We start from the raw sequence: 26,065 nt of genomic DNA on the forward strand, positions 1-26,065 counted from the left end.
GAGTTACAGCTAGACTCCGTAGTAATGATAATTAAAAGATCTGCAGCGAACTTTTAATTTATTATTTGAGTGCCATTGCAGCAACAGATATTATTAGTTGACTCACCAGCGTTCAAAACCATCAGGAGTGATGACACTACTACCTATGATTATTCTAATAGGTTTGGGGTCAAGCACAATGACCGGCTGAGATTATAATGATAGGACTTAGACTTAGACCAAGTTCGAACCAGACGCAATGATTTGATGATATTCAAACACCAATGGCAAACACCGAAACCTTGTGAATATCTATAGAAAGGGTAGACAACAACTCAGAGGGGAAATACAAATATCAACTAAGCCTTATGGGAAGAATGGCGAGGAGGCGCATCTGAAGTCTTGTTCTCTCCTGTGATATCGATATGTTGTGGCACTATGTATATTAGTGACTGGAATATCAGTAGGGGGGGATCTAGGAACAGGAGCGGTGGGTGACCCAGAAGATGTGCGTTGGTCCACGATAAGCTTGGACAGTGAGGTCACAACAGTATGAGTGAGGTTCAGGGCAGGCGTAACAACGACCGCTGCTGGTCCAGGAATATGAGCTGCAGATTCAGAATGGGAAATTGGTGCCACTGTAGAGACTCATGCCTCTCATGGCATGATATGGCAGATTCCACCAAGGAGTACATAGCACGAACTTGTAGTGTCACTCTGTGCGCTATCCACAGCTATCCCTATATGAGGCGCAGCTTTCCCACGCAATGTGCGCCATGCGCGCACACTTCCCGTGCTTGAGCGCCCTCTAGCGCTAGCCATCCAGAAGCATCCATCCACTGTCCACCAAGCTCCCTAGTGCGTATATTTCCATTTCCTTTATTAGCATATTGTTCTGTCTTTATTTTTATCATGGACTCTCACTCATATATATCTTTACATACCTACTCGGCAGCGCTTTGGCTCCGCATTACAGCGCTTAGGTGCGCTATATAAGTGCCAGCAGTACATACTATTACTTACTTTTCAACTTACTTTCCAACTTACTTTTCCTTCAACTGACTTTTCCTACCTCTCACTTTACCTAGCACTTACTACTTAGCAGAACATAGTAGAACTCTATTCCTTTACATCTCACACTCTCACATCTCTTGCATCATATTATCACTTAAGCACACGCGCACACATTCCCATGCCTTTGTACCTTGCGCGCACCTGCGCTTTCTCGCGCTTCACTTCAGCGCATACCTCTAGATCTTCGCTGCACTTGCTTCCCCTTGAGGGTCGAACGCGCTTGCCACCTCAAGCATAGCAGACTAGGCAACGCACGACCTACAACATTTTTTAGATACAGTCAGGAGCATCATTTGTTCCTCTCAGTATCGTTGTTTCTACACCACGATACAGTTCTCATCATCTGATTCAGATGAATCATCATCATCTAAGCATGCCATGACCCGATCTAGTGAATCACTAAGATCCTTGCCAGTATCATCGACATTGTGGCTAACGTCACGTGATGTCTTGTCAACATCTTCAAAGATATAATTGTTCATATTCTTGACGATGTCTTGAACACATGCATGGTTCCATTGGGTGACGAAAAATCTCTTCACAGTTCGGAAGACGGTCGAGTAGGGGATTGATGACATAGTGCCGATGCCTGATCCTGGGAACTGCTGATCAGGAGACAAAATGAAAATAAGCTAGACAAAATTTAGTAATCAATTAACATCTAGATGGAGTATTCAGAACACACCACAGTCACACCACACACAATTAAACCAGGTGTACAACCTTTCAGCTTCCATAGTTTTGAGTAGGGGTTCAGGCCTCCGCTACGTCCGGACTTGGAATATATTGACATTTTCCCACCGATTGCGACCTTAATGAACTATGGATAAAGATAAGGAAGTGTCCCAGGAAGTATGTGGGATCCTACCTTAGCGATCATGAGCCAGTTTCCGAATACCTTCTTAGCATTGACCTTCAGGTTAGGGTAGATAATAGGCGCATTGAGTATGTTGAACTCCTTTCCCTTCCCTACTACCCACCCAATCACATCTGTCATCTGCTGGACAGCCGTGCTGTAGAAACAACTATACTGTGAGGAACAAATGATGCTCCTGACTGTATCTAAAAAATGTTGTAGGTCGTGTGTTGCCTAGTCTGCTATGCTTGAGATGGCAAGCATGTTCGACCCTTAAGGGGAAGCAAGTGCAGCAAGGATCTAGAGATATGCACTGAAGCAAAGCACGAGAAAGTGCGCAGGTGCGCGCATATTAGCGCGAAGCGCGGGAAAGCGTGTGTGTGTGTGCGGAAACAATAGAGAGACTAGACTTAAGTGATGATATAAAGCAAGATAAGAGATGTGAGATGCGATGTGCTAATGAATAGATTTCTACTGTGACTTTCTAGGTATTAAGTATGTAAGTAAAGTTGGGTGAAAAGGTCAGTGAAAGGTAGGAAGAGTAAGTAAGTAATAGTATGTACTGCTGGTGCTTATATAGTGCACCTAAGCGCGGTCATGCGGAGCCAAAGCACTACTGAGTAGGTATGTAAAGATATATATGAGTGAGAGTCCATGATAAAAATAAAGACGGAACAATATGCAAATGAGAGAAATAGAAATATACGCACTAGAGGGCTTGGTGGACAGTGGATGGATGCTTCTGGATGGCTGGCGCTATAGGGCGCTCAAGCGTGGGAACGCGCGTGCGCGTATACATCGCGAAGCGTGGGAATGGTGCGCACATGGCGTGCATTGCGCGAGAAAGCTGCGCCTCATATAGGAATAACTGCAGATAGCACACTGAGTGACGCTACAAGTTCGTGCTATGCGCTCCTTGGTGGAAACTGCCATATCATGCCATGAGAGGCATGAGTCTCTACAGTGCAATCAAACGATGCAGCAAATTTGGAGATGGCATGTCGAGGATGCTCCCAGCTACAGACCATAATGTATAGATGTACAAGGAGCGTATGCGCTGCATTCCGCTGCAAAACTAATGCAGAACAGTCAGACCTGAGTTACATTGAGCAAGATAAAATAGACCTTATTGATGAAATGCGTAGTTGGCATGTAAGGGTGCAGTGTATGCTCAATGCATCCATAGAGCTCTGTGATGAGCGCTGCCTTCTCTGCTGACGTCTTGGCATAACGAGACAGACTTCGTATGTTGACAGGAGGATCCGGACAGGGTGATTTGAAAATTGAATCATCGAGCATAAACATCTCGACAGTGAGTGCATATTTCTTTCCCAACTCCATAAAGACTTTGTCCAAGGCTAGATCAGATTTGTCGGTTGCAGCAGTGGATGTCATTGAAGTTGGGGCCAATGTCATTGAAGTTGGAGTAGATATAGACGCGTGGCCACGGACACCTTTATGAAAATGTCGTGGCTGTTGTGACTGGAGCACATTGTTTGTCGCATTTAGGCACGCATTGTGATTCTCCAACTGACCCTTTTGAGGTTGAAGATACTTTACATACTGACATTAGTTAGCACAAGTGAAATCTAAGTCATGGAGTAAACTGGAATGTACCTTCTTGTAATGTTCAATAGTGGCGCCCTCACTTGGTGGGGCGACGACTCTGAACCCTTCATTTTCTGAATCTGATGAGAGAGAGTTCCTCAATTCAGAATCAGACAGGGAGTTGGAATCGGAGCCTGACATAATTATAGTGCAATATTATGAGCACTGAGAATAAAACCTGATGTAGCGAAGGTAGTCGACGCAGTGGGGACCTGAAGAGTTGATGGGGTACACTTGAGAATTTAAAGGTTGGGGAATGCTAAGTCAACAAACTGAAATAATAACACAAGATCCTTAAGACGTACCGATAGCTTGCATCTGAATGTAATATGATGGCCGTCAGTTAATATAACATCCATGTGTGAGACTGTGAGTTCTGAATTGGAGTGCTTGTTACTTCATTGTACACTCCAAGGAACCTGTGGTTTTCATTAAACATTTAATGATGTACTAATTGTTCACCCGGTGGTTATATCATGATGTAATTGGACGGCCTGCGACTCAGAGTATGACAACGATAAGACAAAAAAACACTTGCTCGATGATGTATTAATTACCTTTAGTCTAAGGTCCAGGTTCATTGTGACGTCACTCACTTCAAGCTTTGAGGGCTAAATAATAAACCGACATCATGGTATTGGATGGTCCAGGTCTGACACATACTGTACACCACATAACTAGCATATGATGCAAGACAGATTCACAGAATGTAAACACGAGAACAACAAGTAAAAATACACAAGGTGAGTGAGACTATCAGCAATGACAACAATCCAAAGATATCTGTATGTCCATTATGTATCAGCACACTGGCGAGTAGCAATCCTATTTGCCCTTGCCCTTGCCTTTGCCCTTGGCGCCCCTGTGCTTTCCCCTCGACTTAGACTTGGACTTACCAGCATCATGTTGCACATCATCGTTTTGTGCACTGGAAGTACCAGGTTGCACAGAGTTGTTGCTGACTGTAGCATTTGGTCCAGCATCAGTGCGAGAGTGAGTGTTTGAAGATGATGGTTCATTGTCGTGGGAATCTGGGTGTTCCACGCGCTTTACACCTCTGGCAGACTTTGCGTACCATGCCAGGTAACGAGAGTGGGCCGTAATTCCTGACGCCCCCATTAAGGAGTTGTACATATGGTCCCAAGCAAAAGGGAAGGTGATAGGAGATTCTTCTAAAGGTGTGAGGTTGCACGCTTGGTTTACCTCTCTGCAGAGGGAACCCAACTTGTTTTTCACCAAGCGTAGACCCTGGTTGATCATAGCATTTATGGCATCCATGTGTGGGTCAGGGTACAGTCTCTGTAAAAGATTAGTTAGTACTATGCTGAGACAACGAAGGAATACTTACACCATGAGCCGTGCGCGGCCCAGTCACAAGGTTGATATTGATGGGACTATCTCCTCTCACCCATACCCAAACATCTATAGTCTGGAGACCCAACCACTGGTGACCGAGTATGGTGATGGGATCTGTGGGCTTCGAATCCAAGGGTTGGAGGTCAAGGAAGGAGCTAAGTTCGCGAGCTGGCGTTTCTTGCAATAGGGTATCCCATGCAGTAGACGAGCGTTCAGGCGAATGGTATGGTTTGGTCTCTCCTATGAGGGTTGCAATGACCATGAGTACTTCAGGCTTGGCATGAATTTGCTTCTGAAGTTTATTCATCAGCGGATTCGTTTGCTGAGAGAATGCGGTTTCTATGAGAACAGGGATGGCCTCCTTGAGAGGTCTGTGAGGGCTCCCTACGATGACAGACAATGTCATATCTGGGATGGTGGAGAGCTCCTCCATTTTAACCTCGGCATTCATGAAGACAATTGTGTCAATGAGGGTGCGGTTGAAATCCAGAGAGTCCAGGAACTGGTCAAACCACGTCTTGAATACTGTGCATGGGACTTCATGTATACGAGTTGGCATTTCGACAAGAAGATGGCAGTTAATGTAATTGTAAGTGAATCTATAGACAACCGATTGTGATATAGACAATGAACCCGTGTGATAAAACATACCTTGGTTTCTGTTTGGTCATTTGGATCTGATCAACGATGTGCGATATTGTCTCAAAATCTTCTGGATGAATATCTGAGAACTCCTGATATCATCGTTAGGTCCCGGCATTGTCCATCAGTCTTATCAAAACATACTTTGACCTCTTTCTCAGAGTTTGCTATAAACTCAAGCACCGACTTGCATGGACCTGAAAGGTTACTGGAATGTCAGGTTCGATCGACGGATTTAGTTGAATCATTAAATAATACCTGTGATAGGTATGTCACTGTTAGCTATTTCACACAGAATGTTGTCCAAATAATAATCCAATCACGATGGGATGTTAGCAGATTCAGAGGGAGTTGTTGGAATGTTTTTTTCCCAGGATTTCTGGTGAGGCCTTGATGTTGGGCTGGATTGCAAAGCCACTCTTTGCCACTGGATCTTCCCTCCTTCTGCCAGTAAATGGTGACGCTGGTGATGATGCTGCCTTTGTCTGAATCAAAGTCTTGGGCCTGACGCTCTTCTTGGGCTCTTGGCAAGAGGAACTTCGACCTGTACTTCTGCTGAGAAACACAGGAGATGTGTCAACAATGACTGTGGTTGGCATGATGCTATCGGACGGAATGAAGTCAAGAAGCCCACGGCATGGCCTCATGGCTTATTGAGTCATAATAATGTTGATATAATCTTTACTCTTATTAGTAAGCTATTTACTGAATTTTTAATCATTGACATCATAGTAAATTCACATTGAACAGTCTAAGAGCTATGATATCTAACTTATTGGTATCAAATACTGACAAAAGAAACAAAGGAATTCAAATTGTAGGATGAGAAACATTTTTATAACACTGGAGCTTCCAACAAATGTTTCATAAGACCAGCACAAGCTTGAGCAGAACATTCTATTAGAGATGTGATGAGGTAGATTGTCACACTGATAGTATCAATCACTTACTGTCAAGGCTAGACATTCAAATTGGTTAACACAATGGGCTTGTAGTGACTTCATTCAGAGGAAGATGTCGGTATCGATGGTGTCTACAACGAAATAATCCCCAGCTGTAGCAGGGTCACTGGCAAGCACAGCACCTCGAATAATGGACTCAATGGAAACGAGTTCCGGAGATGCACGAGGTTTGGCTCACACACAATACAGCCCCAAATTTATGTCCTGCCTATGGCGATGACCGATGGCAACATCATAGGGATGAATAAGGGCGAAAGAAAGGACGATCTCGCCGATTGAGCAGCGAAACAAGAAAATGAGACGCACAAAAAAAGGCTGGTCTTGGGCCTTCACCATGACGCAATCATACCTTGGTGATCCAAAGAAAGATGGGTTGCATCGAAGGAGATCTCGTTTTAGATGCCAGTCGACCATAAATTTGTAATTCACCCGTAAGTATTGAAATACTGTGACCTGCCAAAAGGATGTTACATTGTAATGTTTGAATGGTTGGATGGAATAGCTAAATCGTTACCTGGTCATCAGGTCGAAAATGCACACGCCTCCCATCTGGGAAGGGAATTTCAAATTGAGGCAGGAACTCGTTCAAGAACCTGTTCAGCCTGATTCAAAATCTGGAAAAGGCTGTATCTGCTGCATGCTCCTGCTCGATCTGAGAGAAAGACTGACTGCCTCGCCTCGCACCCAAATATGTATGTGTTGCAACTTCTTCGATCTCTTCACCTGCCTCAGGGTCAACGACTTGCTGGCGTATATACTCATCCAGGTCATCGATCTCAGAACGCATAGATGTCGATGTCAGCAGCCAATGGTCATAGCGAATGATCTATGATTCATATCAGTGAATCACGGCATTGAGCAGAATGTTATTTACAGACCTGGGTAGCAACATTTTTGAAATTTGTCTGTCGGAGGTATATCACATGTAACAGGCCATGCATCCTTTCATTTGGCTTTGTGTTGTAGTTTCGAGTGGCGCCTTTTGCTAGGATGTTGTCGAACACATGCACATTTGAGTGCTTTTTTGGAAAGTTCCAATTCTTCCCAGTTTCTGGCTCTGATTTTGTAATGTATTCCTAGTAATGATTCATCGACACATCAGCCAGAAAATATTGTTCACAAGAACTTACGTCCAGCAGTGTCGAGAATTCACGCAAAGTTTCTCTTACAGCTGCAATGGTATCCTCTGTGTGAACCTCCAATGCTGCATACATGTTTAACATGACAAAGCGACATATGCATCATAAGAGCAGGTAGCCAAGTTTGCTTTCAGTCTGTGTAAGGATGTTCTGTGCTGCGAATACTACCAACTGGTACAACTTTAGCAATGCAAAGTTCGAAATTCCAGAAGACTAACATACCTTTGATATATCTTCATGAGTTGCACTATCAGTAAAGTCTATTTTCATCACATGTGAGAAGTGCTGCAAGTCAGGCCATCTCGGGAAAGCGTCAAAGCTAAATTCAAAACCAATTTAGTACGAAGTGTAGTGCAGTGAATAACAAGACAAACTTTGAATCAATCTGAACAGCCACTTCTCGACCTAGATCTGTGATCCAAAACTGAAGCTCCACCCACAAATGGTCACTCCATAACCCACCATTGTTGGCATGCATGCGATCCCATGAGAGCGCATGATGGATATCACAATGATGAACTTTCCAAAAAACGTTCTGTAGGGCTTGGTGTCAGTAAATTCACAAGTTGAAAAAACTAACTTACTTCAACATCACACAGCGAGAAGAATGCTTTTAGGTGATTCTCTCTGGCCTTTTTTGTCTTGGCCAATCTTGCAGTTTTCAGCACTTGTTGAGACTCAGCACTCGTGTGTAGTGTTAGTTCCTCTGTGTAGATAGACTGCATATCTTGGGGGACCAGACAAACTGGACAAAGGAATTTGCCTTTCAATCCACGAATCAAGGACATGATACATCTGCATGATACATGAGAGACTTCATTACAGTGTGTAAAGAAACACATGGTACTCACTGTTCCTCATAGTCAGCACTGAGGATCAATATTATTGGCCAAAGAAGGCATTGTATCAGGTCCCCACAGTCGAATCAATAACCAGTCTTTGAATGCTGTATGGCCGACTCTATAAGCTGCAAAAACGACTCATGCCAAACTGCATTCTTGAAATTCACAAAACTTGCTTTTCCGCTATCCTTTTGATTTTCGTTGACCTAATGAAATTGTTCATAACTCGATGTTTAAGGTCAAACAAGTGCGAGATTCATATTAGACACTTACAATTGGCAGCCAACCCACAACTCGACTGCCAGCCACACCAACACCATTTCGGATTTCAATGGGCAAATTCGCAATTCACGCTATAATCGGATAGCCCTTTTGAGTTCCAAAAGATGACAACTTATTTTTATCGGCATAAAGAATGAATGCGAGTGACTTAGCATCTGGTGGAAGTCGCGACTAATATAACAATTGAAATACAATGTATTAATGATAGTCGAAAGGTCAAGGTAGGTACATACTTGAGCATCCCAAAATGCATTGGCAGTCCAGGGCTCATTGAAGAAGCGTGTGAAGTGGGCTCCGTTGTACTTGTACAAACATTGGGCATCAAATACAAAATGCTTCATGAAGCGACTGTCTCGCAGCAGGTCTAGCGCCCAGTCCCAAAGAGGTCAGGAGTACATATTAAAATCATGAACTTCACTTCAGTATTTCACAGATACTACACTGCTCTGAAACTACGCTTGTGAAAATGATGTTGATGAGCCTGGACATAATGCATCGTTAGAAACACTCACTGGTGTGAACCGTTCGGAAGCCATCTCCCAAAACAAACGGACTTCATCATGACTTTGCAATGTGAAAGCCTCTTTACCACATGCAGAGCGGTGCAGGAGGTTAAAGAGCCGGTTGGTTTGGTCCTTTGTCATTGCTGCCTCAAGTGCTATCTCTGCAACCTCAAAGTCCAGTCGCGTTCGGAAAGGTTCCCACGGAGAAGTGCTACGAGTGTTAAGACCATGCACAAAGGGTAGGACTGATTCTGAGGGGCTTGGCTTCAGCTTGTGCATTGCGCCCCTTACCCGAGTATGTGCCCTTAATTTCAGATTGGTGTCTGAAGAAAGTCTGAAGACGTCCGAAGGTGCGGGAAACTTCGGAAGGACTTTCTGGACGGGTACAAGTAACTTCCGGATGAGTGTGGGAAAGTTCCGGAAATTACAATGGGGTTTTGTCCCAATACAGATACGTGTAATGGCTACTCAGGACTTGTCCTGAGTAGAAGCAAACAGAGGAAAGGCTGCAAGGACAAAGTCCGAAGCAGAATAGGTCCGGAGGACCGCGGGAAAGTTCCGGATGAACTTCCGGAACTTCGGATGAGTGGAGGAGCGGAAGAGCGGAGCTCTGGCCTAGGGAGAAACTCCCTAGGCCTGAGATGGATATCAACTAAGTTGGAAGACTAGAACTGATATGAGGACTTAGAGTGAAGACTAGTGCGAGGACTAATATGATATTCAGACTGAGGTACTACAAGACATATACACAAGTTTATATACTAACAGAAATAACGGAAGGATCAATAAGCAGAGTCTGAGGCTATGTATGAAGCATATGCAAAGGTTAACAAATGCGAGTCGGAAATGAACATAGGTTAATGGATCAGTAAGCATACCGGTAATAGATATAACCGAAACAGCGGAATAGAGGAAATACCGAATAGGCTGTGTATAACGTTATAAGAATAGGAAATGAATTAGGAAGCTTATCTATATCAGATCGGAAGCGGATCTATACATCGGATCGGACCGGATCGGATATGGTCCGGATGAGATGCGTGGATATATAGGATGTGGCATTAGGGGGTTGGGACAAGGATGAATGATGCAGGCTAGCTGCGAAGGATAAGGGATCTGGACGTGGACATGCGGATGTGGATGTGCAGAGGTGCAGGGATCCGGATGGGTACTGGAGACATGGATAGGACATCCGAAGGTCCGGATGAGGCGTGGGAATATTATCGGATGTAGGTCCGGAATACGGGATATGACAACGAGGCACAGAATCTTCCATAGAATGGTGACGGGAAAAGTCTACAAAACGATGGATGGTCGAGGGTATCTTACTGTGTGGGTGATATTCCACTTTAATATCATCTTGTTGAGGTTGCGGTTCCACCGCTTCGGGGTCAAGGGCAGGATCGAAATCAGCACCATCTAAGTGAGGGGACCCCAGATTGAAATCCACTGATTGGTGACTGCAGGGTGACGATCCATGCATTTCTGATGTACATGTCAGAAACTCATAAACTTTAGTAGTAACCCGAGAACATACTAATGTCTTCCGAGACATTGTCCCCACCAGCAGCAGATGGTCCATCACGTATGGTCCATATTGAAATCGAATCAACTGCTAACCATCAGAAAGGTCAACATATAATTGTCGAAGTTGTCGTGAGCTTACCTGGCATGGGTTTGTTAGATTGGTGAGACTTTTTGCGGTGATCTGCATATTGATAAGATGACATATGTAGATCAATTGCTCCAAAGAAGTAGTACTCACGCGTCTTTGCACTTTCCTGAAGGATCTCAGCGAGCTCAGCCTGTTCTATCCTCAACCTTTCCTGTTTTTCGCACTTCCTCATATGCGAGACTAGCCCATGAGCTTGAATCATGGTACCACATATGTCGCATAAAACTTCTTCTGAGGAACGTTGTGAGTCCTTTGGCATCTTTGAAGCATACAATAAACAAAGCACATATTGCACAAATATGAGATACAAGGCTTAACAGCAACGATTTGGAGTTCAACGTTTAATATAATGCTTAATCCAAGATTGAGATAGCATCATGATGTAATTAAAACTCAGCTAAGGTACGTCTAAATCTGATTCTGATCACAGTGATAATGCGCACTTGGTTGCATTAAAATATGTCGGCATTTTGATGCCACTAGGAAATTTCTGACATAGGGACCACAATATCGCCGGAGGATTCTGGCAAGAGGTTGCCTGGTTCATCCTGGAGCACAATTTTGCCGGAGGATTGTGGACCCTCAGGCTGAACTTGGGTGGGCTCAACCATGGGACCTACCATAGCAGATCCATGCTCAGGTGTCAAGGGTGTGGGTTCCATCACTGAAATGTCCAAATCAATGAGGTTGGAAAGTGCAGAGGGGAGGGGTAACATGGATGGGGGGGATCTCCTTGATCAAGCAACATTGATGCATCGGCCGGTGTGTCCAGAAGTGAAAATGAAGGGTGCCGGTCGATCACCATGCACCTGAGGCTCTCATGGAGGCATTGCAGGGTATCAATCTTAGCATCCTGCTCCTGCACCTGAGCCTCAAGAATCGTGATGCGACCTGCACCATCCCGAATCGCAATTGCCATGGAATGGAGATCTGGCATGGGAACATTGAGTGCTGCATGAGGCACTGTGATGCTGGAAGACCTGACTGCTAAGTAAAAAATTAGGTCAGCCGGTCATCAAGGGTTTGGGTGACTTACCAGCTGGCACAGGTGCAGGGACAGGTGCAGGGACAGGTGCAGGTGCAGGTGTCTTCTTGATGGTGATGGTCTTGCTGCGACCACGTGACTGCACCTGGGGTGTAGTTGCAGCAGGGATGGCCAGAGGTTGGAACGGGCCACGAGATTGACTATGAGTTTGGGCCTTTGACCGGGAGGGAGACGGAGCATTGGATGGAGCAGGGGCAGGTGTCTTGGAATGCGTCCGGCCGGTGGTAGACTTCCCTCGGATCCGTTCGGGTGGGGATCCCAGAGATGCAGGGTTGCATTTGATCTTCTTGGTGGAGCAGCAGATGCAAGACAAGCAGGGGAGACTGATCCTCTTGTCCAAATGAGTTGCACAGGGCCAATTCTCCTTGACACAATAATGGCAGGGGTTGTTCTGTGGTATCTGTTAGTAGATGGACCAAGGGGAATTAATTGGAGTACTCACTGGGCCAGGAATGGTAATATCAAATGTGGTATTGGCCGGTGGGTCACCATCAAAAGCACTGGAAGTATCTTCAGAGGGCTCCTCAACTTCTGGACGACTGCCGGAGGTTGCCTGACGGATTGTGAATACACATATGAGTCTCTGGAGAACTTCTAAGACTTACCCGAGCCTCTGGACGACTGATGCGAGCCTCTGGATGACTGATGGGAGATTTCTAATGTAATGGGAATGAGTGACAATTATACATGGGAGGTCCGGACAAGTCCGAATGACTCACTGTGACCTCCAGATGACTGCCGGCAGTCAGCTGTGGACGCATGAGCATATATTTAAGGTCCAAATGGATAAATCAGACTTACCGAAGCAGGCCCAAATGATTGCTTCTTGGGGGAACCGGGTGACTGAGGCGACTGGGGCTTCCTTACAACAATGGTGGAGTGCTGAGGAAGGACAACCTCCGGCACTCCATGTGAAATCGGCTGCAACAAATTGAGAGCATGTCACAAATACACCAGAACACGTACCTGAACAATTGGGTCTTCATCATCTTCTGACTCCACAAACAGCTTCAACTTCGGGAGTTGACTTGACTTGACATGCTTGTGTGCCTTCATCGCTGACTTTGGAGGTTGGGAGGAGTGTCCGGAAATCATCGGAGACTTCCTTTTGTTGCTCCCCCCAACTTCCAGCTCCAGGTCAACGGAGGTGGCCTTACCTTTTCCTTTGTCCCAGACCTCAGGGGTCGTCTTGCCGGAAGGTCTGGCGATGACCAGAGGTGAGGAAATGATAGGGGTGGGGGAAGGGACAGGTGCAGGTGAAGGGACAGGTGGAGACGGAAGGTTGACAGTCAGTGGGCCAGTGGAAACATTAGGGACAACAGGGAGATCACAGGAATTGTCACCCAATGCCTCCCAGGCACGGACTTGCTTGTGCCAGGCGTGTCTAGCCACCCAGGGGTCATCATGGCCAATACTGTACTAGTTGGGCAATGCCCGGGGAGTCATGGAACACACCCTCATCAGCTCCTTGGAGTAGGACGCCACAATTCCAGGGATGTATTCCCCTTTCTCATAGGCCTGGATGATGTCAGCCTACCCGGACATTAGAAACATTAATGTTACACTAATTTAATGAGTTCAACATACCAAAAGAGTGGTGACCTGCTTTGTCAGAGCAAGGTGGACATCCACTGAGCTGGCCGGGATGTGCCGGGCACCGGCAATGATGCCCACAAGTTGAGCAGTGGATGCTTTGAGGTCGGCCAAGGAAGATTGAACTTGGGTAGACATTTGGATTGAGTTGACAGATGTGAGAATGTTGAAAGCAGGGTGAAATCTGTTATCACTAGAATGAAGTTTCAAAGAAACAATACAATTGAAGGACGATGTTGAAAATCATTCATTGTTTGTGTTTGTTTGGTCATGGTTCAACTTTTGGCAATCGCTGGCCATCTGTTGAACTTCGACGTTATCAGTTATCAATCAGTTCATCAGTTCATCAGCTCATCAGATATCATGAGTTCTCAACCTGGGGTCAGATTTCATGACCCTCCGGTCACTGAATTCACTTCAATGGATGTGGATGAGTCCTCCCAGTCCCGGATGTCCCTTGGTATGTTTTTTTTCTTCTGATTTCAGTCAATTGATCTGACATAGTTTAGATCCATTAGATGATATATACCTTGGGCCGGATGATGAGTTAGACTCTGATTCTGGGTCGTCCGGTGGTTTGGATGTGTTGAATGTGATTCCTGGTATGTTTTCCAATTCAAATGTACATATTCCACATGTGCAAATTCATCACATACTTCCAGATCCATCATATCCGGCTCTGGCGGATGGACTGGCCCTTTACGATGACCCGGACTTGTATCTTGGTCCAGAGGATACCTTGATTTCGTCTGATGATGCTCCGGTTGTACCCGATTTTCCTATGGCTGGTGAGGTCATTCTTTCTATTTCATGTTCACCTTTCATGGCATTTCCCCAGTGAATGAATCGACTCCGGAGCCTCATCTGGCCACTCCGGTTGTACCAGAGGCACTCATACCTTGTAGGTATAGTCATATCATTTCATGTTCTTTACTCATATTATTTCCCAAGCTATTTCAGAAACTGCCAAATGTCAATCACCCGAGCTGGAACTCAACAATGAAGCACTGTGTGCCATGGTTCAGGAGTTCATGCCAATCAGATCTTATGATCAAGCTGAAAGTAAGTATGCAACATTTGATTATTTATCTCTGCTAATATCCTGCAAGTTCAATCAATTGTAGATCTCCTGGGTGATTACCAACAGCGTCATGGAGATCTTCCTGCCCCTACAGTAGCACAAATTCTTGAGGCTGACAGACCATTCAGGATGGCATGGGCTGAAACATGTGACAAGCTGTGGAAAGCAGATGCTGACCTCCAGAGGATGCAAAGGGTAAGGGAGTCAACCTCTGAAATGCTGAAGGTATTAGATACCCTCATTGAGGCCTTTGAGGACTCAAGTAACATGTAAATATTGATCAATGTCTGATAGTAGACACATTGCAGTATACTTCACCTGCTAAGTACTTAATACTTGGTACTTATATACTGTACTTACTCAGTAGGTAGTCCTTGGTACTTGTATACTCTACCTACCCAGTACTCGCTGCCCGGTTTTCGGTGCTTGGTACTCGGTGCTCGGTACTCGGGCCTTGGTACTTGGTACTCAGTGCCTGGCATTTGGGGTTCGGTACTCGGGCCTTGGTACTCGAGATTTGGGATTTGTGATTTACAATTAGGTTGTTAGTACTTTGACATATACATAATAGCACATATGACATTACACATGAGGGCAGGAACATATATGTACATTAAGTGCGTCCACGTGCTCTGGTTACTCTAGGTGTACAGTCTACTGGCATTTGCAACTTACTCCGGGTCATCCTCGTGGATGGTTCAACAGTGACTCGAGTGCCCCGCCTCCTTTTCTGTGCCGGCAGCGTGATACTCTCTTCCATTTCAACATCATCTCTAACCTCGCCCGTCGCATCTTCAGTTAACCCAGCAAGGAGGTCTCCCATTTGTGATGTCAGTAATACACCTTTTTTGGCCGGCTTGGCCAGGCAAGGCTTTGGAATTGCACATGGGACTGCCGGCCCTCTGGGTGTAGGACCTCCCGTCCTGTGTTTCTTCAGCGGAGGTCTCCCGTCAGCCAGGTCATCATCCACATCATGCTCCATATGATGAGTAGCACTCTCCTTATCACTCTCGGCTTCTGTCGATGACTCCCAAGGCCTTCAGATGGTAACCCTCTGCTGCCTTCTCACTATACGAGTCTGAGGAGAGGGCAAGTTGCCAGATATGACAGATGGTATCATGTCCCCATCTTTGTTCTTCCATGCTTTGAACAGAAATGTGGGACCTTCACCTGTTTCCTGCTGAGCATGCCAGAAATGGAGCAAGGTAGTGGTGTCCCAAATTTGCAGCTTCGAAGGTTCCTTCAAGTCAACATCCGCCGGAAGATATGTCCAGGCCATGAAGTCATCCTGACTTTGTACAATGGCACTCCATGGCATAACCGCCTTGTCCTTCCCAGAGCATATCCCTTTGTCCATGCATTGAACAATTTGTCAGGTGATGCGACAACAAACTCACGATAGTGCGATGTAAGAAAGGCCCCCACTATGGCCTTCTTCTCCTCAAGTTTGGTGTCGGTGATGTCCGGAAGGAGTGGCATACCCTCCCCGTCCATTTCGAGTTCGAAGGCTGGTTTTCAAATTCGTTTTCGATTTGGGAAGACTTTCCTGACAATACTTACGAGCAGGATCAAGGCTCATTTGAGCCTTTGCAACTCCCAAAAACCATGGCAAGTTCATGTACAATGTTGGAGTGTCATTCAAACTATGGCTAAGCATTCAAAAATACAGAGTCAAAATGACTACCTCAGGCAATGGCTGCCAAGGCAGGAATCATATCTACATCACCTCCTCGATCAAGAAGCTCCACCAGAAGACAGGAGATGCATCATCTGCCAACAGGGTGGGGTGTACAAATGTCAAGATTGTCTTGGTGAGCCACTCTATTGCACGGGCTGTTGCAGGAGTCAACATCGTAGCAATCCTTTCTACTGGATCAGTCAATGGAATGGGCGATTCTTCGAGCGGAGTTGTCTAGCTCATGTGGGACTCATTATATACCTTGGCCATGATGGCAAACAATGTCCGGTGGTCACCAATTGGTGGAATTTGTTTGAAGAAGATGAACCCGAAGACCTGCTCGAGCCTGAAGATCTGCCATTTGTGTCTGGACCTGAGTTCCAGCCAAAGGAAAACACCATGGTCATTGTCGACAAGTCCGGAGTTCATTGCCTGGAGGTTCGATGCTGTGAATGTCCGAATGCCATGAGTCCGGACATTCAAATTTTTCGACACAGATTTTTCCCTGCATCTTTTAACAGGCCAAAGACTGTGTTCACCTTCAGAGTGCTCAATGATTTTCTACTGGACAGCCTTGAATGAGGCACCTCGGCGATGAACTATTACAGCAAGCTCCGGCGAATGACCTCAAGCATGTTTCCACACCTTGTTCCAGTAATGCCTTACCCTCTTCATCTACTGGACATCATATTGACAAAGCACATTGCAAGGACCGATACAGAGAGCTCATGAGAGTCGCTTGACAGTGGAGGCAGTTGAAGACAATGAAATGGCATGGCTTTGGCCATTGTTCTGATAACCCGAGCACAGGAGAACTTGCATTATTTTGCCTGGCATGTCCTCAGCCTGGGATTAATGTGCTGTTGTCAGAGGATGAATCTCTTGATGAGTGAGTCCTATTCTTAACCGCTGTGGCCTCCATAATAATACTAGTGATCCAAGCTGGAAATACACCCGGTCATTTGTGATGGACGGAAATTTCAAAGCCAAACATCTGCATCCCATTAAGCCATTTGATGAAGTTTGGCTGTCCGATGGGCTTGGATTCATGGTAGGAAAGGACAGGTATAAAATGCATCTGGCAGAGGCTGCTGACACAGTGGAAAAATCAAGCTGCAACAATCACCGGGCAGTAAATCAAGCTAATGCTGCTCGGCACAAGCTGGAGTCCACTGGTATCGGGGGAGTTGCCTGTGCCAGACACGGTTGCTTTGTCCCTCACTCCATGGTGGATTTTCAGAAAGGCAAAAGGCAAGCCACATCCACCATTCCCCATTCACGAGTTAACCATGGGTCACTTGCAGACAAATGAACATGGACTACGCCCTTTGCGAGGCTTCCCGGCACAACATGGAAGGCATCACCAGGGCTGTCACCTTCTATGATATTAATTGTCAATACAACAAACACTTTCGGGTTCAGGTGGATCAAAGTTGATTTCTAGAAATGGCACCACAACTAACCATCATTCCCAGAATTGGGTTGTGGTACGTTCATGGCCATCAGGACAGCTGCTATGTCCGATATGCTTCTAACTTTATTGAAGGCATTGGTAGGATCGATGGAGAGATCATGGAGACGCTATGGGCACGGCTCAATCTGATCTCCCCTGCTGCTCGGGGAATGTCATCTCCCCACCGAAAGGAATGCCTTGATTATCAGATGAATGACTCCAATTTCTGCAAGATGATTCACATGAAAAGGACTCTATGCCGGAAATACAAACTGGCTAGGAATGGCATCTCGGAAAGTGGAAAAGCATTCGACAGACTCGATGAAGCAGCACCTTCACATTTGAAGACAGAATGGTTAGCCAGGGAGAGGATAGCTCAGTCAAGCAGATTGAATGATCCTTCAGCCATGGATGAATATGAGATCAATATCAAAAAGGGTATGTTGAGTTCCATTGTCTCCATCGAGGTCTGAATTAATATTGCACTCAGCACCTAGCAAAAAGGAGATTGAGCTTAGATTGTTAAAGGAGGGTAATGCCTGCAATGCAGCACCCTCTCGCAGATCTGTGGCAACATGGATATCAACAGGGTTAGCAATTGAAGAGGCTCAGATTGCATTGCTCATTGAGGTCCGAAGGATCGGAAGAAGATCCACCGAGACACAGAGATTAGACATTGCCCGTCAACGGGATCGGCTCCAAGGCCAGATAGATGGATTTGCTCGGTCTGCTCTAACACATCTCGGGGAGGGATTTGATGCAGATGATGAACCTGAGGACTTGGATGTAGACATTCTAGATGATCTCGATGATGACCTGGCGGATTTCACAGAGACATCTCATACATGGACAAACTCTCCCGAGCTCACTGTAATTCCATTGCCATCAAACCTGGGGGTTGATAGATGCAGACAATGCATGGCAGAGGATCTGATTCCCCTGGAGATGTCGCTTCATGAAGGGCAGGCCAATGATGCCCTTCACAATCTCCGCATTTACCTTTGCAACAAGGCCATCCTGTTCCGAACAACCGTTAGGCGGGCCAAATCCCAGGCCCTGAAAACTTGAGCTTGGTCCCAGGTGATGTCGGTGCAGCAGGCAGTCTCCCTCCATGCCAGCATATATACAAAGACAAGGAAGCAAATGATGAAACTTGAGCCGGGGCAAGACCAGCTTCAGAAATACAAACCCCTGCTTCACGAGCAACTCAAAATCAGCACTGCAGTGGGCGACACAAATGCCTGAGGTCAATGAAATGAATCTTTGGCTTGGTTTTGGTCTGTTGAAGTCGACCTTGGGGGTCCCGATCAATCGTGGAATGAGGAATGTGAGTTTCTGCTTGCATGTCGTATCCCACGGTTACCTGACTGGACCCATGCCAAGTTTACTGAGTCCATTGGCTGAGGGCAAAGGCACTACAGGATCAATGGAGGGAAGAAATGCTATTGGTTAAATTGGAGATGGATTGGACATGTAAGTTCTTTTTGTGGAAAACAACCCAATGGGGCGACCACATGCAGGAATCATTGGAGAAACACCTTCCGGGTCAAGGATGTTACACTGGAAGGCAATCCCAAATGTATTCATTGCTCGCACAGGATGCGCAGGCAGCTTTTCAAGACCTACAAAATGTGTTGATAGAGGCTGAAGATGAATGAACATTGTTTTCTCATGAAGTCCCTTTTTCCACATACATAATTGAGGCCTGGGAATTGTCCGTGTCAGCCCATGTCGGAGTTTGAATTTTGTATCCATCCATCAGTGATTCTTATCTTCACATCTTCACCATATTTCACTTGTATTGCCAGCGCCATAGTCCTGTATTAGCCATGTCTGCAACTCCTGCATCCACTTCTGGCACTCTGAATGCCAGAAGCCATTACCAACCCCTGAAGCTGAGCCTTGCAACTATTTCCTGCACATTGGCAATGGCTGGATCGTGCATCTGTGCATGCATCTCTCAATATTGGACGGAAGCTGCCAACAATGGTGTATCTTCTGACCGGATCAAGTATTTTAAAGCTGGGCTGCAATGGGAGATGAATGTATGTTACCACTGCCCTGATGACTTTGTTGGTCAATGCTAAGAATTTGAGCAGACTTTTGTCACACCACTTCTGCAGTACTCCGCTTCACAGAATATCGTGTCGGTGGTTCCAGTCCCTGTCACTTATATCCTTAAGTTGTATTCCATGCTAACCTGGAACATGGTTCTGGACGACGTCTTTTCATTCCACCTCCTTTCATTTCATGATGAGCCAATTGCAGGACATCTGTCCCGGATTGTGTTCGCATATACATGTCCATGGTGGATGGGAAACACCACAATCCCTGATCAACCATGGCAGTGGGATGAAATAATGGCTTCCTGCATCTCTCACTACCAGTATTGGGCGGTAAGATTTTAGCTGAATTACCTTGATTTATGACTTATCTGTTTCAGCTTAATGTTGAGGATGATGCTTTGGTTCTTCCAGAGAAGTTGAAAAACACTTTGACTCCACCACTTATGGGACTGAGGTTCATTAAAGAACACATGGAAGCATTGATGGAGGAGCAAGATCAGGGCATCAAAGCCAAGATGGGAGAGGTGAAGATGTATACTGACATGTTAGAGAAATTGAGGAAAGGCAAAGGAGTGTAGTCCCATTCAGTCTTCATTGTATACAAGATGTAACATATTCTATGCATTCAAAAATCTCACATCCGAGTCCCGGACGCCCAGGTCCCAAGTCCTGAATTTCGGAGGTCGGGGTTCAGAGACCTGGAGCTCAGCAACTGTGTCAGGTGTCAGGGTATCCAGAGCATTGGAGATCGCATTTGTCAGTATTTTGCGTTTCATGGTTCATGTTTTGTGGTTATGGAATCGGGCATCAGGGACTCGGTATTGAGAACAGTGTTGAGTCCCAGGTCATGAGCTCCGAGTCCCGAGTCCCGAACCCCAGACCCAACAGTTGCTGAGCTCCGGGTCGCCGAAACCCGACCTCCAAAATTCAGGACTCGGGACCCGGGGTTCGGCACTCGGGACTCGGAGCTCATGACCTGGGACTCAACACTGTTCTCAATACTGAGTCCCTGATGCCCGATTCCATAACCACAAAACATGAACCATGAAATGCAAAATACTGACAAATGTTATCTCCAATGCTCCGAATACAGTTGCCGAGTTCCGGGTCGCCGAACCCTGACCTCCAAAATTTGGGACTCGGGACCTGGGGTTCAGCACTCGGGACTCGGAGCTCGTGACCTGGGACTCAACACTGTTCTTAATACCGAGTCCCTGACGCCTGATTCCATAACCACAAAACATGAACCATGAAACGCAAAATACTGACACATGCTATCTCCAATGCTCTGGATACCCTGACACCCAACACAGTGGCTGAGCTCCAGGTCGCCGAACCCTGACCTCCGAAATTTGGGACTCGGGACCTGGGCTTCCAGGACTCGGTATTCAGAACAGTGTTGAGTCCGGAGTCCACAATGTCAGGGCTCAGGGTTTTGTCAAATGTGTATGGCAATAACAAATGTTAATTTGAGCGTATTTATACATCTTCCCCCAGTCTCAAATATCATGTGCTGAGGTCCAGGTGTCGGGACTCAGTCACCCGGCACTCGGGACTCCCACATGTCAAGTCCTGAGTTCCAATTATCGAATACCGAGGCTTGCATCCAAATTATTCAGTCCCACATATCACTTTGAAAATGCTCAAAATTGAGTATTGAGGTCCGGATAACTATTGGTACATGGTATTCATTTGTTGGAATGTATATAGGTCACAATGCTTGCTCTTTGTTTGATCTTTCACACGCTGTATGGACCATCCACATGATGGAACACCAGTGTAAATGTGAACAGCATCCCTCATATACCATGCCCAAGCAATCCGATCCCCTTCCACATCATAAACTCCATGTCTCACAATCCTTCCGGAAAACGCAATCATACAGCCGGAATTGTACTTGAACTCCAGCTGAAGGCTTGGCATTGTCATCCAAGCATTAGAATAGTTCCCCATGGTGGTGAGAATGTTGAAGCATTCAGCAATGGACATGTGGTCTTGATGATGGGGAGTTTCCCGATTGGAAATGATGGAGAGGGTGTTAAACACGGATGCCCAGTACTGCAGGGCCTCCGGCATCTGTGGCAGATCCTTGCTTACTGCTATATTTCCAAGGTTTGACAAGGTTCTCAACCCTGCCCAGTACTGCTCAGGATGCATGACTCTGAGTGCCGCTGACGTGATGGCTGCTGGCCTTGCAATGGCTTTGAGGATATTCTCGCAGGAAGGTCCCTTCAATGATGCAGATACCTCCGGATCTGACACATTCTTTAGGATTGGTGAGTATGACTGCCAGAATCACCATCTCATTGGATCCTACCTCATGTCCCTGTTAAAACCATGCTGGAGATAGATTGATGCATCTGGGAGTTGGTCCAACATCTTCCGAGCTCCGGTTGAACAATGTTTGATTAGTTTGCCAATTGCCATCAGCCCTTACACTTTTTTCGAGGCTTGGAGCAAGCAAATCGGTGGCCTCCCTGATTTCCTTCTGTAGGTTCCATTAATATTCAATATCCATTGAGTAACAATGTATGTATATTACACACCTGGGTGGTGTCGGTCAGGGCGTCTGGGAGGTACCATGCAATGATGGCACCGGATGCATCGACAATTGTGGCAGGTTCGTCGACCAACCTTTTGCCTTCATGGCCAGGAGGACACCTCTCAAGCAACCTTGCCTCTCTATGTTCATTATGCCCAGTGTCCTTTGGGGAGATCAATTTGCTATATCTTGCAATATCCATCTGCATCTGAACTGTCATGCAGGAATTTGAATGATAAAACAAATTTTCCAAATCTGCATGAAGACCCACTGGGATTTTTATATGCCTTTATGAGTACATCAGCCAAGTGATCGCACACCATCACCAGATCAGTGTCTAGGTTGGGGGAAGGTATGACTGGGCCTCCTCCAGTCTTCTCTGCCTTGAATTTCTGTTCGGTATATTCCCCTGCTTCATAAGTCACAGTCAGGGCCCAAGTGCGCCAGATTTTTATGCTATCAGGAGGGGAAGGGGAAGAACTGTTCATGCTGGATGTTAATCTTGGGAAATCAGACACTGAATGCTGGATGTCCGGACTTTGGTGTTATAGGGGGTGGAGATAGAGAGGATCAGATAAGGGAGCCTGGGATAATTTTGGCTGTCAAAGATGTATTATTATCCATTGCTTAATGAAATACTACCTGATTGGAAGTGTGCTGGTCATCAGATATTCATTTGTCGACTCCCGGGTCCCGGAACTCGGAAGTTGGTACGGTTGACCCATATTTGGGTGACCGGAATTTGGCGTCTTGTAGGGCAACACAAGCTTCACACAGCCATGTCAGGAGATCACCTGCTGCTCCAGGAACTTGGTAACTTTGATTTATTACCTCCTCTGAGTACGGTTGACTCACATTTTGGTGGTCGGAACTTGGCTTCTCGTAGGGCAACACAAGCTTTGCACCCCGGATTCCACATTCTGCAAGACAACCTAAGCACCATCAAAGGCCATGTCAAGAGAGCACCTGCTGCTCTCTTCAGAAACATCTCAACTTCGGTTGGCCATTTAACATGGAAAGTATTAACTAAATTATGTGTTGAGTTCCGGGTCCCGGAACTCAGAACTCAGAACTCGGAACTTGGCTTCTTGTAGGGCAACACAAGCTTCGCACCCCGGATTCCACATTCCGAAAGACAACCTGTGCACCATCAAAAAGTATTAACTAAATTATGTGTTGAGTTCCAGTGTAGAAACAACAATACAGAGAGGAACAAATGATGCTCCAGACTGTATCTATAAATGTTGTAAGGTCGTGCTTTGCCTAGTCTGCGTTACTTGAGGAGACAAGTGCATTCGACCCTAAAGGGGAAGTGAGTGCAGCGAAGATATAGAGGTATGTGCCGAAGTGAAGCGCAAGAAAGCGCAGGTGCGCGCAAGGCGCGGGAACACGCGCGCGTATTAGCGCGAAGCGCGGGAAAACGCGCGAACGTATGCGGAAATGATAGATAGACTAGACTTAAGTGATAATATGATGCAAGAGATGTGAGAGTGCGAGATGTAAAGGAATAGAGTTCTATTGTGACTTTCTAGGTAGTAAGTACTAGGTAAAGGGAGAGGTGAAAGTAAAAGTAAAGTAAAGTGAAAGGTAGGAAAAGTTGGGTTGTAAAAATGGAAAGTTAGTTCAAAAGTCCATAATAGTATGTACTGCTGGCGCTTATATAGCGTGCCTAAGCGCGGTCATGCAGAGCCGAAGCGCTACCGAGTAGGTATGTAAGATATATATGGGTGAGAGTCCATGATAAAAATAAAGATGGAACAATATGCAGATGAGAGAAATAGAAATATACGCACTAGAGAACATGGTGGACAGTGGATGGATGCATCTGGATGGCTGGCGCTATAGGGCGCTCAAGTGCGGGAACGCGCGCGCGCGTATACAGGTAGCACATGGAGTGACACTACAAGTTCGTGCTATGTACTCCTTGGTGGAAACTGCCATATCAGACCATGAGACACATGAGTCTCTACATCTCCCAGGGACTTTAAATTCTGAGTGTCCCCACTCAGCACGTGTGTGGTGAGGATCTCGAGTGATAGTATGCGAGTGTGATGCATGTATGATGCTTGGGTTGTTGGGCGATGAATGCGCAAGTGCAGGAATTATTGCGCGATGTGCGAAGCGTGGGAAGGTGCAGGTGCGCATGAGGTGCGAAGGCGTGGGAATGCGCGCGCATGCACAAGGTGCGACAATGCGCATAGCATGGTGAATTGCAAGGGTGACTTCTGGTGTGAATAGTGTTCCATGGGTGTAAGGTGATGATGCAAGGGTGATATGGATGTGGCGCGCAAAGCGTGAGCGAGACGCACATGTACAGCGTGAAGCGCGGGAAAGCGCGCGCGCACAAGGCGTGAGAAAGCGTGTGAGTGTTGTGTGTGTTGTATTGTGCGTATGATGCAAAGTGGTGTGGTCCAAGAGTGATCCAATCCATGTCCAGACCAAGTCCTGCTAGGCGCGCTAAATATTAGGTGCTAAAGGTTTGGACAGCATGAGTAAAACTATATGTGAAAATGCGAAGGAAAAAATGGTAAACTTTGCGGATGTCCTATCCGACTTGTCTTCTTCGTGCGGCTGTCGACATCTACACCTTCCTATGAGCAAGGCGCGGGAAGCGCGTATGCGCACGCGTGAGGTGCATGGGCGTGGGAATATTGCGCACATATGCGCGCGTTCTAAGGTAAAAAGGGCATGGTGCCGCGTCATGCGTTCGAAAGGAAAATAATAACCTATTGAGCTAGGCGGGCACAATCTAAGGCTGTTTTGTTGTTTTTGGCGACTCCTATGTGCATATATATCAGTAAGTTATTAGTTCTTTGGACAGCATTATAATGAGAGAAACAAAAATGAAAGCGCGCTGGACAAAACCCAGGGTAAAACAAATGATATCCTATGAACAGCGATGGTATATCTTTCTCTTTGGTGCGCCGCTGAAGCGCATGATCCTCCTCCTTGAGCGCGTGCGCGTGCGCATGACTAGCGCGCTTCGCGTCTCTTGCGAGCTAATGCGTTACCCAAGGTAGGGTTGGAATGTGCAAGGCTGGCGCGCTTGGGGGGCTTGTGACTGGCAGAATGAATTCCTGCACAACGTGCTGCAGGTTGAAGGCGCGCCAATGGGAGGCGCTGCAAGGGGTGTAGGGGCGCCCAAAAAGCTGATAGGGTGCGCGCGATGCACGCGCCTTGAAGTGATTTCGCGCAAATTTGATTATATTGGCTGAACACGCGAGGAACGGCCATTTCTCTGCAAATGCGTTAGCGGGAGATGTATATAGTGTAGTATTAGGCGCAAATGTTGCGCAAATGGGCCGTAAGGGTGGTATATCAAGGTGCAATAGGCGCATAGGTGAAGGAGAATAGTGCGCATCAGGGCACGCAGGAATGAAATTGACATGGTAAGCAAAAGCACGAAGAATGCAAATAAATGTGGGAAGTGCGAAGTTAAAGGTGATGATAGGGGAGTTAGGCGCATATGTATGTGTCAGGCGCGCGCCTAAGTTGCGCCTGGATGACTGATTGTAATATACCTTGTGTTGAATGACAGAAATGTGATTTAAAAGGGGAGAAACAATAGAAACGCAATAGTGCGAAAACTCTGCTAAAATTATGAATGTGCGAGGTGCGGGAACGCGCGCGCGATCATGGCACGTGAACAAGGGGTGGTGCGAAGATGAAATTAAAGTGTTTGGAAGCGT

At 46.2% G+C, this 26,065-nt stretch overlaps 7 protein-coding genes across 7 annotated transcripts; 3 read left to right on the top strand and 4 right to left on the bottom strand.

Annotated features, from left to right (window-relative positions):
• Positions 1–1,370: 1,370 nt before the first annotated feature.
• Positions 1,371–2,050, bottom strand: F5891DRAFT_1184261 (uncharacterized protein; the record flags this gene model as incomplete). Its single annotated transcript, XM_041366409.1, has 3 exons — positions 1,371–1,685; positions 1,739–1,873; positions 1,922–2,050. 3 exons carry the CDS (start codon positions 2,048–2,050, stop codon positions 1,371–1,373), a joined length of 579 nt encoding a protein of 192 aa, XP_041230420.1.
• Positions 2,051–2,867: 817 nt separating this feature from the next.
• Positions 2,868–3,658, bottom strand: F5891DRAFT_1184262 (uncharacterized protein; the record flags this gene model as incomplete). Its single annotated transcript, XM_041366410.1, has 3 exons — positions 2,868–2,984; positions 3,035–3,472; positions 3,527–3,658. 3 exons carry the CDS (start codon positions 3,656–3,658, stop codon positions 2,868–2,870), a joined length of 687 nt encoding a protein of 228 aa, XP_041230421.1.
• A 2,861-nt stretch (positions 3,659–6,519) lies between these two features.
• F5891DRAFT_1126584 (uncharacterized protein) lies at positions 6,520–11,177 on the bottom strand (the record flags this gene model as incomplete). Its single annotated transcript, XM_041364102.1, has 17 exons — positions 6,520–6,650; positions 6,699–6,930; positions 6,992–7,079; positions 7,143–7,303; positions 7,356–7,553; positions 7,608–7,673; positions 7,839–7,935; positions 7,991–8,151; positions 8,201–8,411; positions 8,468–8,485; positions 8,576–8,664; positions 8,732–8,756; positions 8,811–8,911; positions 8,974–9,006; positions 9,253–9,454; positions 10,488–10,602; positions 10,910–11,177. The coding sequence occupies 17 exons, from the start codon at positions 11,175–11,177 to the stop codon at positions 6,520–6,522; spliced, it is 2,196 nt and encodes a 731-aa protein (XP_041230422.1).
• Positions 11,178–18,335: 7,158 nt separating this feature from the next.
• On the top strand, positions 18,336–18,836 carry F5891DRAFT_944956 (uncharacterized protein; the record flags this gene model as incomplete). The annotated part of the gene is made up of 1 exon (XM_041374598.1): positions 18,336–18,836. A coding segment is annotated over one exon (501 nt), but the record flags the coding sequence as incomplete, so codon positions are not given.
• A 186-nt stretch (positions 18,837–19,022) lies between these two features.
• F5891DRAFT_945239 (uncharacterized protein) lies at positions 19,023–19,426 on the top strand (the record flags this gene model as incomplete). The annotated part of the gene is made up of 2 exons (XM_041374612.1): positions 19,023–19,113; positions 19,161–19,426. Coding segments are annotated over 2 exons (357 nt in total), but the record flags the coding sequence as incomplete, so codon positions are not given.
• A 171-nt stretch (positions 19,427–19,597) lies between these two features.
• F5891DRAFT_1184269 (uncharacterized protein) lies at positions 19,598–20,412 on the top strand (the record flags this gene model as incomplete). Its single annotated transcript, XM_041366411.1, has 3 exons — positions 19,598–19,813; positions 19,868–20,164; positions 20,212–20,412. The coding sequence occupies 3 exons, from the start codon at positions 19,598–19,600 to the stop codon at positions 20,410–20,412; spliced, it is 714 nt and encodes a 237-aa protein (XP_041230425.1).
• A 39-nt stretch (positions 20,413–20,451) lies between these two features.
• On the bottom strand, positions 20,452–22,864 carry F5891DRAFT_1184270 (uncharacterized protein; the record flags this gene model as incomplete). The annotated part of the gene is made up of 6 exons (XM_041366412.1): positions 20,452–20,546; positions 21,718–22,099; positions 22,152–22,160; positions 22,212–22,322; positions 22,381–22,589; positions 22,648–22,864. The coding sequence occupies 6 exons, from the start codon at positions 22,862–22,864 to the stop codon at positions 20,452–20,454; spliced, it is 1,023 nt and encodes a 340-aa protein (XP_041230426.1).
• Positions 22,865–26,065: the final 3,201 nt, after the last annotated feature.

The sequence above is a fragment of the Suillus fuscotomentosus genome, assembly GCF_016647785.1.
Source record: "Suillus fuscotomentosus strain FC203 chromosome Unknown F5891scaffold_9, whole genome shotgun sequence".
NCBI lineage: Eukaryota > Fungi > Basidiomycota > Agaricomycetes > Boletales > Suillaceae > Suillus > Suillus fuscotomentosus.